We start from the raw sequence: 19,575 nt of genomic DNA, 5'->3' as shown, positions 1-19,575 counted from the left end.
CGCTCATGGGCTGAAGCATAGCACTGTTTTGAGAGAAACACGCTCCTTTAGCATTCAATTTTATGAAGAGGAGTGAGGGCCACAGACTTTTCTACAGGTGAGAGAAGCTGCCCCGACTTCTGACAGGCTCAACACTAATGCCTCACAATTCCAACTATTACTAGTGAAAACACAAAGACAAACGTAAAGGTCCTCTGCTGTCAGGCTGGTATAGGCAATCATATGGAGACAAGGGAGATTTAAGATTTCTGCAGCTATAAGCGGAGGCAACCCTAGGCTGAAGCAATGGCTAGAGCGATGACTCCGCCATCTTGTCCCCTCAGTTCTTCCTGCTTGTTGGAACTTGTTGTGGAGCAGAAGAGGCAGCAACTGGGGATGTAGTTTGAGCCGCAGGCTGGCAGAGGACTCACTCCTCTCTAATGCTATTTGCCGCCATGTTTTCCTAGGGACCATTTCAAGGGTGAGGTACATACTGGGGTTGAAGGAGAGGCATACCAGTTGTTGGGGATGGTGAGCAGGAGAAGGCATTGCGTGTTGGACCTGCTTGTGGGCTTCCTGTAGGCATCTGGCTGACCATTGTGGGAAACAGAATGCACCTTTATTACATATTTTTGAGATCGTTTATTATATTTAGTGGTACATTTTTTAAATATATCTAAATACATAAACTCCTGGTTAAAAACCTGACTTGCCTCCATCCGTGCTTTGTAGAAATCCACATCGTGCAGTTTCTCTTTACACCGGACCAGCTCCATTTCAAGCCTCTCCACTCTGTTTGCTTTTTCTCTTAAGGAATCCAGTTCATCTCTATAGGCCCGAGCAGAGCGGGCATCTGCCATGAGGTTAATGTTCTGAGTTAAAACAAAAACCAAAAAAGGAGAAAAAAACTAGCACAGCAAAGTTTTAAAACACTTTAATGATGGACACTCATTTTATCTGTTTATGTAGAAACTTGTTCCATCTCCGTCCTCCATGTCCACTTCCCCTAAAAATGGCTTGCAACACTAAAATATGCATATAATGAAAAGAACTCCACAAAATGCACTAAACCACCATAAGAAAATGCCAAAGCCATAAAAAAGCAGGAGGGCATTGCAATGGATGGGTGCCACCCCTGGAAAAAAACCCCCAATACTTCCTGTTTATTTCATTATTTATTTTAAAGCATTTCTAGGCTGCTTCATATTTTAAAAACATATACCATAAGTGATATCCAAAAATACAGGATAAAAATAATAGATCAGTATCACAAAGTCCATAGTCCTCTGCCACCACCGTTCCACAGCAACGGGAAATCTTGAGCATACGGTTCTGAACATGGAGTTTCTATGTAGCTAACATGACTAAGAGTCACTAACAGACTTCTCCTCCATGAATCTGTTTCATTCCTTTTTAGTCATTTAAGCAACTGCTTTGTCCACCACATCCTCTGACAGTTAACTTTTGGCACTGTATGCTTCAGGTAAAACTACCTGCTTAAGATCTGAGTAACAAAAATGCTTGCATACTTAATAGAAATAGGCCAAAAGAATTTAAGATTGGCATTTCGGTAATACTTGTTCAACAGCGGTACAGACTCCCTTGGAACACCATGGATTCTCCTTCATTTGAGGTTTTTAAGCAGGGGTGGAATGGTCATCAGTCATGGATGCTTTAGGTGAGATTCTTGCATCGCAAGGGGTTGGACTAGGTAAGGTGAAGGGTTAAGGACCCCTGGACAGTTAAGTCCCATCAAAGGCGACTATGGGGTGCAGCGCTCATCTTGCTCTTCAGGCTGAGGGAGCAGGTGTTTGTCCACAGACAGCTTTCTGGGTCATGTGGCCAGCATGACTAAACTGCTTCTGGTGCAAGGGAACACCATGACAGGAACCAGAGCGCATGGAAACACAGTTTACTTTCCCGCCGCAGCAGTACCTATTTATCTACTTGCACTGGTATGCTTTTGAACTGCTAGGTTGGCAGGAGCTGGGACAGAGCAACGGGTGCTCACCCTGTCGTGGGGATTCGACCTTGTATGGCTGGAATGTAGCCACATTCCATTGCTCCACCCACTTTTGCCTCTGGCCCCACCCACCACAGGCATGAGGTTCTCACAAAGGAATGCTGCTCTTTGGCTGAAAAAAGGTTCCCCACCTCTGAACTGAATAGCACTTCTGCATAGATTTCCTTACCTCTTGCTTTATTTTCTGCAGTTCCATGACTAGCTGATCTACTTCATGTCTAGTGTCAACAAGTTGCTCCGATTTTTCTTCCCTAAAGAGTTCATAAAAGTTGATTAAGATCTTGCCACATTAGTCCCAAGAACCATTAAGGCACTGTGAATATCCCATATCTAGGCCTAGATGAGAAATGTGGTACAATTCAAGTTCTCATGTTGCTAATTTACCAAATTTAGCAAGCACCACATACTACTAAAAAGCAGTTTCAAACTACAGTATTAAAAAAAGTCATTTAATTTTCTGGTTTATCCATTACCAACCAAGAACAAAAAAAAAGTATACATCAAAAAATAAAGAGAATCAACAGTAACAATGACACATGGGAAGGGGTAAGTAAAAACAGAAAAAGAAAAGAAAAAGAGGCAAGGCAAAATAATGCTATGTGGTGTTATATCTTCATGGTACTTTTTTAAAAGAACTCAGTGCCATCTCTACCATTAGGCAGAGTGGGACAGCTGGCTCAGGCTGCAGGTGCCAAGGAGAGGAGAGGAAAGAGCTGTGTGCTGCACATAGCCTGGTATGTATGCCCCTCCACCCCAAGCTAACCAGCTGCCTTCAAGTGCAGTTGAGGCTGCTGTCCCATTGCTAGTGTCAAAATAAGGCTCAGCTCCCAGTGTTGCCAGATTCCATACATGAACTGAAGTGGGTGTGGGGTGCCAAATCGCCCTTCGCCCCAGCCAGCAAAATGTATTGGGCTGGTCCTGCTAAAACTGCACACAGGGAAACAGCAGGACCATGAATAAAGATGTGCATCTTTGTTAGCACATGAGTAGTTAGGACTCAGCATCGTGGACTGTTGCTGGTGAGGGTTGGGGGATGCAGGTGTGGCAAGATAATGCAGCTTCTGGCAGCAGCCATGTCAAGTGAGATGCGGCCTTCTGCCCTGAAGCATATAAATGCAGGAAAAGCCACCTTGCCATCTGTCTGTGTCACGTGACCATTCAAATATTTACGGCGACAACTTCCACCACTTTCAGTCTTCTTTTCTCTATATACCAGGCTTTCCCAAACTTGGGGCTCCAGCAGTTTTTGTACTACAATTCCCATCATCCCTGAGGAGGGGTCCTGCTAGGGAAGATGGGAGTTGTAGTCCAAAAACAGCTGGAAATCCAAATTTGGGAAACCCTGGTATATACATTTTTAAGAATGCAGACTGTGTGAAGGTAAGAAAATGTAGTGGGTCGATGAGCAAGTGTGCAAAAGCAGGCGTGTGTTGTGGAAAACAAATGAACCCCGAAGTGCTTTCTTCAGGAAGGCAGCAGGGGAGACTGAGCACCCTGTTCTGTAAGTACAGCTAAATGCAGGACTTACCAGTGGTCAATACAGTGGTACCTCGGGTTAAGAACTTAATTCGTTCTGGAGGTCCATTCTTAACCTGAAACTGTTCTTAACCTGAAGCACCACTTTAGCTAATGGGGCCTCCCACTGCCGCCGCACGATTTCTGTTCTCATCCTGAAGCACAGTTCTTAACCCGAGGTACTATTTCTGGGTTAGCAGAGTCTGTAACCTGAAGCGTCTGTAACCTGAAGCGTCTGTAACCCGAGGTACCACTGTACACTGAAGCTAAATGCTACACACTGTGCATGCAGTTCTGTGTTATCGAAGGACACCAAGAGGCCAATAGTTCTCCACCAGCTCCAGGGGCTTAGTGTCAGTACTTACAGCTCCTGCCTGATCCTCCTTAGTTTAGCCTTTGTGTCTGCCAGCTCCACAGACAGATGCTGTTTGTCCTCATTGGAGAGGCGGCTGGCTGGGTTTGGCGAAGAGGCTGGGCTGGAAGTTTTTAATGGGCTGGGCGGCTGTTGGGATTGCAGGTAATCTCTCTCCTGAGTGAGATCCACAATGAGCTGGGAACAAACAAACAAAACAACCCATGTGAAGAGTACAGCTTGGACATAGCTCCATTCATAAAGGGATCTCAGACTATTTTATGAAAGTCGATGACTTTATAGGAAGATTTGGACACAGAAAGCTTTAGTTGCACTAGCACAGAAATAAAGTACGCAATGGCGCCAAAGGTTCCCCACATTCATGGCAAGCCATAATTCGGCTTATTGTGATGTGCAAAGCAGACCACTACATCCCCATGCAATGTCACAACTCTTTCTCTGTACACACATATGGTAGAAAGCTGTACATTGTCTAAAGTGAGTGCACAGCCAGTGAAATAGACAAATGCACAATGATCAGAAGTCACGGTCCACTAAGGACCATGTAGTAGTAGTTGTTGTTATTAGTAGTAGTAATAGTAGCATTTTAACTTATGAACCACCCTTCACCCTAAGGTCTCAGGGCAGCTTACAGCAATTTAAAATACATTAAAAGGAGTCTGAAAACTTAACGATTAAAAAAATGCAACCACAAAACAAGGGTGGGTCTTGAAAATACACATCTCAGGAGTCGACGGCTGGAGCTAAGAGGGCAGGGTACTTGCCAATTCCTACATGGAATTATTTTTTCATTCAGAGTTCTGTAAACTTTTGAAGTGGTTGTTGAGATGGCTTATTATACAATTTGAGAATTATAACAACGTCATATGTCCTTAGGCTTCTTGGCCTTTTTCCTAGGCTAACGAATCCCAATCTCTTTTTGAGATCTGGGGAAATCTGCCCCTTCTCTTCTTTTCAGTTACTACAATATAAGATGCTTCCTTATAAAGACCTTTATGTTAATGTAAACTGCTTCATATTTGATGTACAGCTTCTAACGAACACAGTATGGAAAATAATATACATTTACAACAGCATGGGGGCAGCATCCTTTACACTGCTTCCAAAAAATTCCATATTTGAGCATAAAAAGACCAAGCTGGTTATGAGAAAGGGTCTTGTCATCCCTTACCCAAACCTACAGTCATATACAGCAGATGCAGATTCATCACTTGAAATGTAGATCTGCCTCAAGTATGTAAACTGGGGTGGGGGGGAGAAGAGAACTGACTGGCACCTTGCAGTTTATCTCCCGCCTGCACGCTTTTCTCTCCACTGAGTTCCGATACCAGGACTGCACCCAACTGAAAAGTGCCAGGGAGAGGGGAAGAGCTAGGCTGGATCTAGACACATCAAAAAAACGTTCTGCGAAAAAGTGTTGTAAAACTCATAATGGGAAATGGGACTCCACAGCGCCATCTGGTGTCACGGTAATTCAACGTGTTTAAAACTACCGTATTTTTCGCTCTATAACACGCACCTGACCATAACACGCACATCGTTTTTAGAGGAGGAAAACAAGGGGGGGGGAATTCTGAATGAAACAGTGGATGTATCATTTTTGTGCCTCATGCTGTGGCCACAGACATGTGATCTGATGGTGAATTTGGGGTGACCCAATGCAAAGATCCTGAGGATCCATGTGGATCCATGCTTTGTAACCACGTTTTTGCACCATTGCAGCCCCAGGCAACAGTGGGTGCGTGATTTTTTTGTTGCAGGCTGTAGCCATGGACATGTAATGTGATCTGATGGTGAATTTGGGGTGACCCAATGCAAAGATCCTGAGGATCCATGTGGATCTGTGCTTTGTAACCACGTTTTAAGTGGGAAGGAAAGGAAAAACACAGAAGGGACAAGGAGCACGAGAGGGGTGTGCAGAGAAGCAGCTGGCTAAGAATGCAGGAGAGGGGTTTAACGGGAGGGAGGAAAGGAAGGCAAAAGTTTCCCCCCACCCACCCACCCAAGCCAGCCCTCCCTCTCTCTCTCCCACCTGCATGTTTTCCGGCTGCCTGCGAGTCCCTAAAATGCTTCCCTGGATGCAGCAGCACCGGAGCACGGAGAGGAATTAGAAGGAAGGACGCGATCCTTTCCTTTCCCCTCTGATTGCCTGGAGGGGAGGGGATTTCCCTGCTCTTTTTTCCGTTTGAGCAAACAGCAAACGAAACAGAAGAGGGTGGGCAGTAAGACCCTGAGGCAGAATGCAGGAAAGCAACAGCTTCCTCTCTTCAGGTGTCCCTCCTCCCTGACGCGCGATCGGATTTTTGTCTGATTTTTGCCCCTGCACTCGGGTCAGTCGGCTCCAGGGACCACACATTCGCTCAATAACATGCACAGACATTTCCCCTTACTTTTTAGGAGAAAAAATCTGTGTGTTATAGAGAGAAAAGTATGGTATTTTTCTTTACTAATGTAGCTGAGTCCCTAGACTGTGGAGAGGCAAGATGAGAGAGAGAGCACTCACCCACATGTCCTTTTGCTCTTAAAACCAGCCCTCTCATCCCTCTCATGATTCCTGATGTGATCAGGACAGATCCACATTTACAAGTTGGGCCCTACTGCTATCACATCTAGCCTGGCCCAAGTGTATTTGGCAAGAATCAGGAGGAAGGCTTTTTAGGGTGCTAAGTCAAGAGCAAAGAGTGCAGAGAGGGAATGAAAATAACTTGGTTGTCAAGAAGCAAGTCAGAACACAGAGCAAGGTGGTTAATTTGTGTTCTGTGCCACTTCAGACTGCAGATGGAGGCTGTTTTGTTTTGTTATTTTATGCATAGTCCTGCACACAAAAAGCTCTCTGCCTGCAGTAATCTAGCTCGTAAAAGAGAGAACTCCCTTCTCCCAAATGCGCTACTTTATCTCACATGCCCAACAGCAATAAGCAATAATCATGATACAGCAAAGAAAGCCGACACCTGCTGGTCCTGAGCTGTTTATTGGACTTACTGGATAATTTTACCTGGGGAAGCATTTGAAAGTTATGATCCTGCCCACACCTGCAGTCTGAAATGGCACAGTCCAAAACTTTATCGCCTCATTCTGCATATTATGTAGAACACCTCAGATACAAGGTGAGCCAAGTAGAAACATCAAAGATTTCAGTACATCTGGCTCAGTTTTTAACTAGGAAGCTGTGCTCTTCATGTTATGGAAACACGCAGGTGGAAAACTTGCATTGTTAATTAAGACCATGGCCGAGAGAAACAGAGGCTTTATTTATTAATTTAAAAGGACAGGCCCCAAACGGCCAGTACTTGAAAGAAGAGATCAATATAAGAGCAAAAGGTTAACAGAAAAAGAAAAGTCTAGCACAATACTTCAAACAAACTGCATTGTCTTTAACATAAATAAAAAGCAATTCAAGATACTTTATCCATACCTCTGTGCACTCATCTCTCTCATCGATCAGCCTCTTGAGATGGAAAACCATATTTCTGGAAAGAGACTCGAGTTCTTCTGGAGCCATATCTGGGAGCTCTAGCCACTGCAAGTCAAATACATTCTCCTGGTTATGGGTTACCTGAAATGAAGAAAGAAAAAAGCAGGAGATTTGTCTCTTTTTTGGAAGCTGTGCATGAGTTTTGCCTGAAGAGCAGCCTCACTCAAACAACCGTCACCTCCGAACTTTGGGCCATGCTGGCTGGTTCTGATGACACATATTTTCTTCCTCTAACATTAACACATAATAGTGATATTATAGACCAACTTCTGCATTATTATTTAAGAGTTGCTCCAGTTTTTGTTTTTATGCCCATTTGAGTATCTTTCTTTTGCATTTCCCATTTATGGCCCTAATACAGACAGGAAAAGCAAAACATTCATGAGCCAAAAAGCCATGATACGAATGCCACCTGTACTCAGTGAGAAGTTAGAGGAAAGTCCACTGGGACACAAGAGAACAGGAACAAAGGAGTTGAGAATCTTACCTCTTGAATATGAGAAACTATTGCAGCCTGAGTTTCAATATCTAGTTGCTTTATCCTTTCTATAAATTCTTCTTTTCTTTCACACTATCAAGAGGAACAAAAAAGGCACATCACATAATTGTTTATTGAGCACTGAAAATGCACTGCACCTTCTTTTTTTATATAACCTGAAATGATAAAACAAATGTGGCTGGGATATTTAATAGCTTGCATTGGTAATTAGCTTATTAGGTTTACTAATTATAAGTATAGTGCTAAATTAGGAGTAAACTTACCTGCACAGCACAACCCAAAACTAGCAGAAGCAGCTTTTTAATTTCATCCATACTTTTCCCTAGGAGATGAAAAATGACCATTAAGTATTAGAAAATCATTATGAAGATTATTAAAATGAAAAAGGCCAATGATTTTCTAACAACGTATCCTCAGCGACATAGCATTAAAAAGGCGGCATATCTCTACATTTCAATTGTGGTCACAGATCAAATTTTCTTTGCTTTTTAAAAGAAATGTTTCAGCTTTGAGATGATGTGTTTACAGTTCATAGCTCTTGTAGCTGTTAAGGGAAAAAACCCCAAACTCATCACTGTGAATTCTTTTTAAAACTCAAAGAACAAGCTGGCACAATTAGCAGTATATATAAATACAAAACCAATGAAAGGCAGTGGATGGTTTTACTGCACTTGATGCAAATCAGTGCAAATTTATTTATTTTTGCAGCAACGCATAGCTGATGTGAAACAAGTTGCTTTTCCCCAAGGTACTGGCATGTGTGTTCCTACCTATTTGCTAAAAAAAAAAAAAAGCAGTTTTCTGTTTCAGCTGAGAATAAAGCGCCTTGACTCTTCACACAGCTTCTTTTAGATGTGATTAAAATGACTGCTGTTTCCCTGCAGTTTGTCTGCATGACGATAAAGGCGCCATGAAATATCTCTGCCTTGATCTATACCAAATAATCAGACTCAATTTCAAGAGATTTGAACACATAAAACCTGCCTTACAGGAGATATGTCACCTGCCCATCTACTGTACTGCCATACAGTCTGACAAGCATCAGCTCTCAAAGATCTGGGGCATAAGAAATTCCCTACCCTTGTTCTGGAAGGTTCTTTTAACTAGAGATGCCAGGGGTTGAACCTGTAATGTCCTGAATGCAAAGTGGTACTTTCTATTCTAAATCCTCAGAACAAAATCAGTCTGTGGAGAATGGTTCAAGATCACCAATGAGTGTCCTTGACCTAGTGGTTATCTGAACTCAAGTGTCTGGGTCAGAAAGACGGGCGCTTGGAAGAGAGCTGTTCCTTCAGCGGTGAAGCAGCTTAGACTGAGAACTTAGAAAGAAAATGGAGGCCAGAGCCAGCTCAGCCATTAGGCAGACTGAGGTGGCTGCCTCAGGCGGCAGAAGCCCCTAAGGCAGCAGCCCTGTGGGCATTCCACCTGCCTCTGCCACCACTGAAGAAGCTGGCTGGAGATGATGGGAGATGATACACTACAACAACAGCTGGCCACCCAAGGTTGAAGAGCACTGTACGTTTAGTGACAACTCTGAAGCTTGGCATGCTGTCTTCTGTGTTCCTGTGGCTCTGGGTGACATCGAGGCGGGCAGAATTTGAGAGTTGGCTAGGAACCCAGAAAGGTGGTCCTGGGACCTTCACTCCTAGGACCTCCTGCAAGTGTGAAAATCTGCTCAGGGGGCTCCTCCTCTAAGGAGACCTCAGGATTGAAGTCTGGGCAGGGCTGAACCCTGACACCAGGTCTTCAGTTCCAGCCCAACAAGCCAACTACTTCTTAGGCTTTCAAAGGCTATATACCTGGCCTATCAGTGCTACAACGGTAGTAGCCAAGGAGACTGGTGAGAGGCAGGCAAAAAGAAGAAACAGAAAGAGCTTCCCAGGCAAGCAGCTGTATCAGTTTCTTCCTCTGGATGTGCACTTATCACTTACACTGCCACTCTGGACTTGAGTTCTGCCACCGGCAATGTAATGACATGAATGCCATTCACGTAAGTGAAATTCATTCAACATTTAAAGGTTGTTGTCCCCCCCCCCCATCTAAAGAAAGGCACCAAAATGTAAAGGGCTCCATAGACTTGTATATGCAAATGATTTCCACTCCCACCAAATAATTTGGGCCTCCCAGTGAGTTTAAATGCACAAAAGCTGTTGTGTAGCTGCAGGTGAGATAGCTGATCTGCTTAAGTGCTTTCCTGGATCGTGGCCAAAGTGTGGAGCGACCATCACAATATCAAGTCTTTATTTTACAGAAAATGCTCCCCTGACCGTATTCTTGTACTACACTTCAATTATTCTTTTAAGACATGGATACAAAGACCCACGGGGCCCAGACCTGGAAAAAACAGTTAGCTGCAATAATAACATTTCTACATTTGCTACGGCTTTTTGTCTGTAGACGGTTATTGATTTATAAGCTTGCATGGATTGCACCCAGGGGGCAATGAAGACCTGGATACAGTGAGGCTTACATGGGTCTCTCATGTACTAGCTTGGGAACCAGTGGTCTACATTGACTAGCAGTGTCTCTCCAGGGTTTTCAGATTGGGGACAATTCCAGCCTAATCTGGAGAGTACATGGATTGAACCTGGAACAATGTGCCTCCAAAGAAAATACTCTACCACTGAGCTACAGCCCTTTCCATGAGTAAGCCTTTGTCCAAAATAGTTGTTCCCTTGACTGTGCTAGTATATGATCCTATCTACAGGAAACTGGAATGGAGTCAATCAATTATGCTAATGTAGATTTAACAAAAAGACACAGTAACTGAACTACTAATCAACTTTGAGTGGAAATTCAGTATGGAAGGCGGGGACGACGACAAACTTTCACCATTAAAAAAGAAAATACTGGCAAGAGAAAAGGACTGTTTTTATTTCTTGCTTACCCTGGAGTATATTTCAAGAATTCATCCAATGTACATAAAATAGTTAAGTCATTTGAACTGATTTCCAAGCCAAACTTTGTTTACAACATGGTTTAACACAATGTTTGCATGCTAAACGTTCTTCCATATTACATTTCTATGGTTTGTTGCAATGTATAGCAGAATTGTATCTATCCAACTGTAATAAATTACTGTTTATTCTCCTACCCCCATTTCCCTCCAATACAAAGCTATTTAATACTGTTTCCCACAATGCCTTCCTCAAAAGGTGGACTTTTCCATGACCTTCCCTAGCAGCTACTTTTAACACACAAAGATAAACTGTAGTTTAAGTAAAAAGGGTGTGGGGAGAGCTACATATTAAAAGCACTTCAAAATTTAGTGTATATTTTAAACTCATGCAGCAGTGATTTCAAGCACAGCACTTAACACCACAGAACCAAGAAAGCTTTGACTGATGTTGTATGATTATATGGCTAAGTTAAGCAGAACTCCTCTGCTCTTCGCAGCTTCTGTTTGAATGACTGATGTTCAAGTGACAGATGGTACAAAAGAATTCTTATTAGACATTAATGGGAAACAATTGCAGGCAAGTAAAAAATGCAGCAGACATGCAGTGAAGTTGATGGCAGCTCTTTAAAAGATATCACCTGCTCCTGCCAAATGCTGATGAAGCTGATTGCATATCAAATGCTGCCTTGTATTATTTTGTTCCTATGCATTTTGCTATGCTGAGCACCATCGTATTTCATTATTTTAAGACCTGCTTAGTGCCTTCTGGTGCTGCGTACTTGATAGGACCATGGCGTTTGAATAACCTACACTTATCCTTCCAAGTACACTGCAGAACCGAACCAGGAAACATGGGCCACACAGTGGGTTAAACAAATATACATAAACTGTTTGGTTCTGTCTAGACTGAGATTTCAAAGGGTTTTAGGATTCAAGCCACTGGTTCTGCATTAGACGGTGTAATCAAACTCCTATAATAAAATACACACTAGCATTCCCATGTTAACTACTCTGCTTGATTAAGGTCTTATAAGCCTTTGTGCATGCTTAAAAAAGGAGAAAGCTGGGATGCCTGATTCATTACATTGAGTAGTAAATATGCAGATTAAACGGATTATAAATGCATCCTTTCCATCACAATAAATCAAATTCGGGTTTACCATGTTATAAATTCTCTTCAATTGTTGGCCATATGTATTCTGAATACTTGACTATATACTCCTTGTGTACCTGTGATTGTAACTGCATAAAGTGCTTGTATTTTGCCAGGAGGGGAAGTCGTGGCTACAAGTCATGGTGTTTGTTTATTTATTTATTTAGGGCATTTGTGGATTGCCATTTCTCCAAAGGAGCTCCGGGCACTATATACAACCAAACATAAGAGCAAAATACATCAAACATCAATCAAAACATATACAGACCTAACTTTTTAACAGCAAATCATTAAAACACAGACCCGCATACCAGTGCAAAGGATTGTAATCTCCAGTATCAAACATAGCATGCCTCCGAAATGTCAGTTGCAGGAGAAGAAGAAGAAGAAGAAGAAGAAGAGTTTGGATTTGATATCCCGCCTTTCACTCCCCTTCAGGAGTCTCAAAGCGGCTAACATTCTCCTTTCCCTTCCTCCCCCATAACAAACACTCTGTGAGGTGAGTGGGGCTGAGAGACTTCACAGAAGTGTGACTGGCCCAAGGTCACCCAGCAGCTGCATGTGGAGGAGCGGAGACACGAAGCCGGTTTCCCAGATTACGTGACTACCGCTCTTAACCACTATACCACACTGGCTCTCAATGGGCTGAAGCTCTTTGGGTGGTAACACTAGTGACGCCCTTCCCATTAGTGGCACCCTAATTATAGGATGCTCTCCCCACCAAAATATGACTGCCACAGTCATTCTTTGCATTTTGGCACTAGGTTAAAAACCCATCTGCCTGGGCTTTTTAGCTATGTAATTCTTCTAAATGTTTTACATCCAAGATTGTTTTCCATATGTTCTTGTTGTTAACATTTTTGTTAATGGCTTTGAGATGTTTTACAGGAAGAAATTCACAAATGCAAATATATAAATACTGTAAATGCAAACAAGTCCACTGCTGTGGAAACATAGTACAGTGGTACCTTGGTTTACAAATTTACAGTGGTACCTCAGGTTAAGAACTTAATTCGTTCCAGAGGTCCATTCTTAACCTGAAACTGTTCTTAACCAGAAGCACCACTTTAGCTAATGGGGGCCTCCTGCTGCTGCCGCGCCGCCGGAGCACGATTTCTGTTCTCATCCTGAAGCAAAGTTCTTAACCCGAGGTACTATTTCTGGGTTGGCAGAGTCTGTAACCTGAAGCGTCTGTAACCCGAGGTACCACTGTAATCTATTCTGGAAGTCTGTTCTTAAACCAAGGCGTGCTTTCCCATAGCAGCGGGGGACTCAATTTACACATGTTCTGCTTCCAAGGCAAAGTTCACAAACCAAGACTTCCGGGTTTGCAAGTTGTTCATAAACTAAGCTGTTCTTAAACCAAGCTACCACTGTACCATAGAGTTGGAAAGGACAGACGAGGGTCCTCTGGTCCAACCACCTGCAATGCAGGAATCTTTTGCCCAACATGTGGCTTGAACCCACGACCCTGAGATTAAGAGTCTCATGGTCTTAAAAGAGTCTTAGCTAAGCTATATAGATTTCTGAATGCCTGGGCCACTTCCACTGCCAACGTGATTGGCTGCCTGAACTTCCAAGCTGCAAATCACGACTCAGAGTTTAAGGGCCAATGGTAGAAACCCAAATCCTGAAATGTTCTGTGATTGGATATCATGTATCAGAACACAGGGGCTCAGAATCCTTAGTCCAGACTCAAGCTCAGGCAAACACAGACCACTGAATACATAACAATGCTACTGTAACCTGCCCTGGAATCATCTGGTGCAGGGAGGGTTTTAAAATGTTCTAAATAAATAAATATGGTGCTCATGTTCTGTTTCTGGGCTTCTCACTGGCCAGGGAGGCTAGACTAGATAGGTCTGCTCTTGTGTTCTTATTAAATTGATTTAAAACATTCTACATCTATCAAGCCATGGCTATGACCTTGCCCATGTAATTAAAAAAATTAAAATACAGATGGGGGGGGAATGCAAGCACCTAAAATTTTTAATAACAAAATAATATCAATGTAATCTCAAACAGCCAAAGGAAGACTTTGCCCCCACCCCCAAATTTACTACCTAATGAAAATGTAAATTGACTCATTTTCCTTCTTAACCTATTTACCTCTGGTGGCACTTAATGTTCAATGCAAATTGATGTATCCTGCAATGGCTTTTCAGTACTTAAAACTCCTTCCTGACTTTATTTATGCCTACTAATTTCATTTCAAGACAGTTCTGGAGGTGGGAAACCTTTTCTCCAAGTCATACAATCAGAAAAAAGTAAAGAATAAAAAAACAGCATTATTGTTCTGATGCTATACAGAAAGGGCCACTTTTAAAAGGAAGGAAAAATACAAAGGAAATGTACAGGAAGGACTTTCTGGAATGCCCTCCCTTGAATAAATTGGAAAGCCCTTCAAATGCCTCTTTGAAACTTGTCTGTTTACACAAACTTCTCTGGACCCTGACTTTTAACTTCTTCTTTTTTGTTTTGTTTCACACAGTGCTGAGTTACATTTGTAATGGACAGTTCTGCTTTGTTTTTATCTTGTTTTCAGGAAGTGTTATTGAATGCTGTATTTTTGTTGTTTTCCTGTAAACTTCTAAGGAGATCATTATTATATTAAAAGATTAATAAATAATAAGGAACTCCGATGGAATGGAATAATGGATCCAGAGGAGTTGCTGGAGGCCACATATACATTATTCCTTCAAGTTGCCCATCTGTGGTCTAGTCCCATATACATTATTTCTTTAAGTCACCCTTGGATTAACGCTCACGGGGGTGAAGTTAACAGGTTCACCATCCCCTGTTTGCATGAAGAGAAACAAGCAAAGAGGAACGCTAATTAGATTCGGTGACAGAGCTGGCTAGTGCTAACACCCCCCTGGTCTGTACCATATGCCAAGCATAAAATAGCAGATTGACACATCTGAGAATGGCCCGGCCACAGCAGCCCTTCTGCATTGTCCTTTTAATGTCTAGATTTGCATTACCAAGATGCTTGCTCCGCAGCCCAGCTGAGACTGGTGAAACCATACCGATAATTAAATGGTAGTTGTGTGTGTGTTAAGTGCTGTCAGAAGGCATCAGCCAAGAGCCTTGGGAGACTTAAGTTCTCAGCCTAAATATTTAAACAGAAATTAAAGGGAGAGCTTGCATGGAAAGCTGTAGATCAGGAATCAGTTAACAATATCTGACAGGGCTGAATCGAGGAATCTGACGGCCAGCTGCTCTCCATTTGGTGTAAATGGCAATTCTTCAGCACCCACGTTTTACAGTTTCGGAAAAGGCAGACTACTTTTAAATTAGGTTTTGTATTATTAATATTGCAATTACATTTATATCCTGCCTTTCCTCCAAGCAGCTCAAAGTAGCACATGTGGTTCTCCCATCCTCATATCATCCTCACAACAAACCTGTAAGGTAAGTTAGTGACTGGTCCAAGATTACCCCGTGAGTGCCACTGCGAAGTAAGGGATTCAAACCTGGGTTAACTTTAAGATCTTCCCTTTTCTTCAAAGTGCATCAAGCAATGCATCTCTATATATATCTAGCTCCTTCTCTGTCAATGTCTTTGTAGGGTTGCCTACAGAAACTAAATCCCACAATAAACCAAGACTTTAAAGCATCACAGAACTTTTGGTATTTTAGGTCTGCACAAACAGCCAAGGCTCTTCAAAAAAAACGAACACAATGGCATTTCCCTTATTTTCTAAAAAATTCCACGGCAGCCCCTGTCACACTAGGTCACTGAGCCATTAAACCAAGGGATTTGCAGGAAGGCCATCTGCTCCCCACAGTAGGCCAAGTCCAGAGGGAATAAAACCTGTACTCTGGAAGCTGTGTTACATACAGTACAGGGCCTGGACCCCTCACACTCACACAGGAAAGGGATGGTGAAAAACAGATGGTAGGATTGTTGTGGGAGGCCGAGAAAAAGAGATTAGCACACCAACAACAAAAGGATAGAAAGGTGAAGAAACAAAATGAGGGAGGGAAAAAGCCATAGGCTGGAAAAATGGGAGAAGACCGCAAGAGAACTTTGGTTTAAAACAAAGACATTTGATTTATCTAGTTTGCCCCCTTAGTAGATTTTCTTTTCTAAAGGAAATTTGAGATTGCACAATAGGTGGCCCACAAATTTGTAGACACATTTCTTTGAAATGCCTTCTGTGTATAGTCACCCTTATACATTTTCCGACTCAGTTTCTGGGCTACCATTGTACCAGTGCTGTCCTCAGTGCCAGCCCATGCCATTTGGCTGTCAGGATTGGTGCTCAAATGCACCCCCACACAGAAGCAGGTTACCATATATTTTTCTGTCTATACACATGTGTTCACAGAACTATCACATAGGGAAACTTATAATGGAAGCGACCACACACCACAGAGGCTACTGCAACGGACGTGATGACTCTGGAAATAATTGGATGATCTTGTTAAGGATAGGGCTGGATAGGAAGGGCATGTTAATTCATGTACTGGGTCATTAGATCAGTACCAGTTTCTTGTCATATGGTGGGAGGGTAACCACAAGGGGCCTTTGGTCAATCTCAGGTGCCTGAGATGTTCTTTGGGTGGAAAATCGGAAAAGTTCCCCTGGAAATGTAAAGATAGGCAATCCAATTACCATGGGAAGGTGCTTCCCGATAGATGCCACCATGACTGTACAGAGTTAATTAATGCTATATAAAGGCATCTACTAGCATTAGATATAGGGATGTGAGGGGCGCTGTGGGTTAAACCACAGAGCCTAGGACTTGCCGATCAGAAGGTCAGTGGTTCGAATCCCCATGACGGGGTGAGCTCCCGTTGCTCGGTCCCTGCTCCTGCCAACCTAGCAGTTTGAAAGCACGTCAAAATGCAAGTAGATGAATAGGTACCACTCCAGCGGGAAGGTAAACAGTGTTTCCGTGTGCTACTCTGGTTCGCCAGAAGCGGCTTAGTCATGCTGGCCACATGACCCAGAAGCTGTACGCTGGCTCCCTCGGCCAATAAAGCGAGATGAGCGCTGCAACCCCAGAGTCGGCCACGACTGGACCTAATGGTCAGGGGTCCCTTTACCTTTACCTTAGCATTAGATATGTTGGGAGTTCCAAGGAGCGATCAGACTTGAGCATACACAATCCATTATGAATACCAGTGAGAACAAGGAAATCCTACAGCTTCTACCATGAGAAGGAAATTTGGCACAAACCAGTGGGGTTTTCCCTTGATAAACTCTGCCAATTCCTTACACTGGTGCTGCACTCATTTCTCAGAGCAAAGCCAAAATAACCACTTGGTACATGTGCAGAGTTCCAGTCGAACTGAACTTCTCTCAGGGACAACAAAGGCAAACATCTTACTAAATCTTGCTGTGTCATTCAGATACCAATTTCTGCCTTCATCTATTCTCTCCCCATCCCCCCCCCATGGCGCAGGTTGCTTTGGCCTGCTATATAGCAAGGCCAGCCCGGCCGCCTTGCCTCTTGCTTGCACCATTTTGCTACAGCAGCTCCAACTGGTCTCTAGACCTCGCAAGCCAACAGAAACCTCTGAGCAGCTAAAACGCTCACAGAGATACCGTAACGCTTTAAGTCGCTGAGCCAATGGCTATTCAGGTCTCACCAAAAACTGAGTGTGGTCCCAATTTTTTTTATTGCCACATGGTATCTAAAAGGATGCAGGAAAAAAATCCATCATCTAAATTTCCAACACTAACATCTGCTGACTTGCGCCACCCAACTTTTCACTTCAGAGTTATGCAGACACATTTTATCCTGTACTACATTTTGCCTCCTTGGAGAATTGTGGAACAAAATGAGGAAGGAAACGGGGTGTGAAAAGTAAATATGGAAGTGGGAGCTTAAACCTTTAATGATTAAAAGGACCAAAAATACAGGCATTCATTGGGGAGGTTCCTGGCTTTCCTCTCTACAAGGACTTTATTTTGGCACATTTGTTCAAGGGGAGGGAATTTGCTTCTGTTTCATTTTTTTGGGGGGGGGGTGATTTGAAAAATCTCTCAAGACCACCAGACTAATATGTGCACATTGTGTTCTCATTGAATCCCTAACTATGTCCTCTGACTGAACTCCTAAAGCAGGCCCAGGAAGCCACAAGACCCAGGAAGCAGAATGCGGCTCATTGGCCATGCCCTACTAGGGCCTCCAAAAGCCTTCGTTTTTTGCTGCCTGCCCGAGACTGGGGCTCCTCACTCCCTCTGGCAAATGCTGCCAGTTTCAGAATGCTCCCCTGTTACGGGAAAACCAACACAACTGCCTACACTTCTGCAAGGAAAAGGCAAAAAAAAATACCTGTAGTTGGCACAAAATTAAAGACGCACATTACAAACAAATGCCGATTCTTTGGAGATGTGAATGCTGGGAGAGATCAGTTTCATTGAGATGGCCAAAGCCCAACAATGATCTTGGGTCTCAGGCATTAGTTCAATGAACACCTTACAATGGGGCTGCTACCATAATGGATGGGCAGAGACAGCTCAGGATTACAGTCTCTCTCTGAATAAGAGATTGGTGCACGAGTACAAATTTATTGCTAACCTTTTCCCTCTTCCTGACTTCTGTCCTCTCTTTTTCTTCCCTATATACATTTTTTTTGCTCCTTTGTTTTCCTCTCTTTCGTGGGCTTAATAGACTACATGTGGATGCCAGAGAGGCACTGGTCACTGATGGAGCAGCAGCAGCTTAGCCAGGAGAACAAAAGGTGCCTCTGTATTGGATTGCATCATATTATACTCCTGGAACTCAAGCTTCTCTGGAAGTCACACATTCCAGATTGAATGCAGTTGCTCAGTGGTGAGATAAAGGCACTCTGTGCATGCTTAAGCACTCTTTTCTGTATTATCTATATCCTAGAGATGTATTGCAGGCTAGGCATGCCCTCTACCGCTGAGCTATGGCCTTTCCAGTTTCTGAACTGGTCAATTTCTGCACAGATACAATATTAATGCTATGCTATGCTATGTCCATACAGTTTTGAGGTGGGGTTGGGAGGTGGATCTGGGCTGAAAGACTTAAGGAATGATATATGTCTAATTGCAACCCCAAAACACCTGAATCACATCTTGTTCTCGCCTCTTCCACAAGTTCCTCTGAATGCGGGGTAAACAGTTTGTTCTCAATACGAAACATTTAAGTTCAGTGAAATAATTCAATGAAAGGTGCAAGAATGTCTGATTGGGGTAACCCTAAAAAGTTCAAAGGGAGGGAGAAAATAAAGAATTGCTTTGACATTTAAGAGCTAAAAACAGAAGTCTGCAGCAAGCTTCTCAGGCACAGAACCCTCAAAGCAATTGCTGGGACTCCACATAGTTCAGTATCAGATTTACAGATTCACAGTGTGACTGTCTGGGAAGAGTAGGAAATGTAGTTGTCAAGACACAGGAAGAAGAAGAAAGAGAGGGAGAAGGAGAAGAGGAATCAGCTGATAGTGCTAGAGAGGAGAAGGAGCTCTGGAGTGGGAAAGGGTACTTCAAGCCACACTGTTTAAACACACACACACACACACACACACACACACCCCAGTTCATCACTAAGACGAGACAGCTCCTTTAAATTATCAGATGACTATGAAGATTCCAGAGGACTTGGAGGGCAAGGGTTTATTTATTTTTTTTGCAAGGCAATTTTACAAACCCCACACTGGATATGCTTTCAGAAGAGA

At 43.1% G+C, this 19,575-nt stretch overlaps 1 protein-coding gene across 3 annotated transcripts in view; it reads right to left on the bottom strand.

The window, feature by feature from the left end:
* Positions 1-19,575, bottom strand: part of CCDC88C (coiled-coil domain containing 88C) — a 102,064-nt gene that overhangs the window by 44,123 nt on the left and 38,366 nt on the right. For all 3 annotated transcript variants that reach the window (XM_082231832.1, XM_082231831.1, XM_082231833.1), the window contains 6 exons: positions 8,128-8,186; positions 7,853-7,936; positions 7,306-7,446; positions 3,883-4,067; positions 2,172-2,253; positions 693-851 (listed from right to left, as the gene is read on the bottom strand). In XM_082231832.1, the coding sequence (XP_082087958.1) occupies positions 693-851; positions 2,172-2,253; positions 3,883-4,067; positions 7,306-7,446; positions 7,853-7,936; positions 8,128-8,186 (710 nt within the window). The remainder of the gene's footprint in view (positions 1-692; positions 852-2,171; positions 2,254-3,882; positions 4,068-7,305; positions 7,447-7,852; positions 7,937-8,127; positions 8,187-19,575) is intronic.

This window comes from Podarcis vaucheri, assembly GCF_965113315.1.
Source record: "Podarcis vaucheri genome assembly, chromosome: 1".
In the NCBI taxonomy this organism is placed as follows: Eukaryota; Metazoa; Chordata; class Lepidosauria; order Squamata; family Lacertidae; genus Podarcis; species Podarcis vaucheri.
Note: the sequence above shows the minus strand (reverse complement) of the source record. Positions and strands in the feature narration are given on the sequence as shown.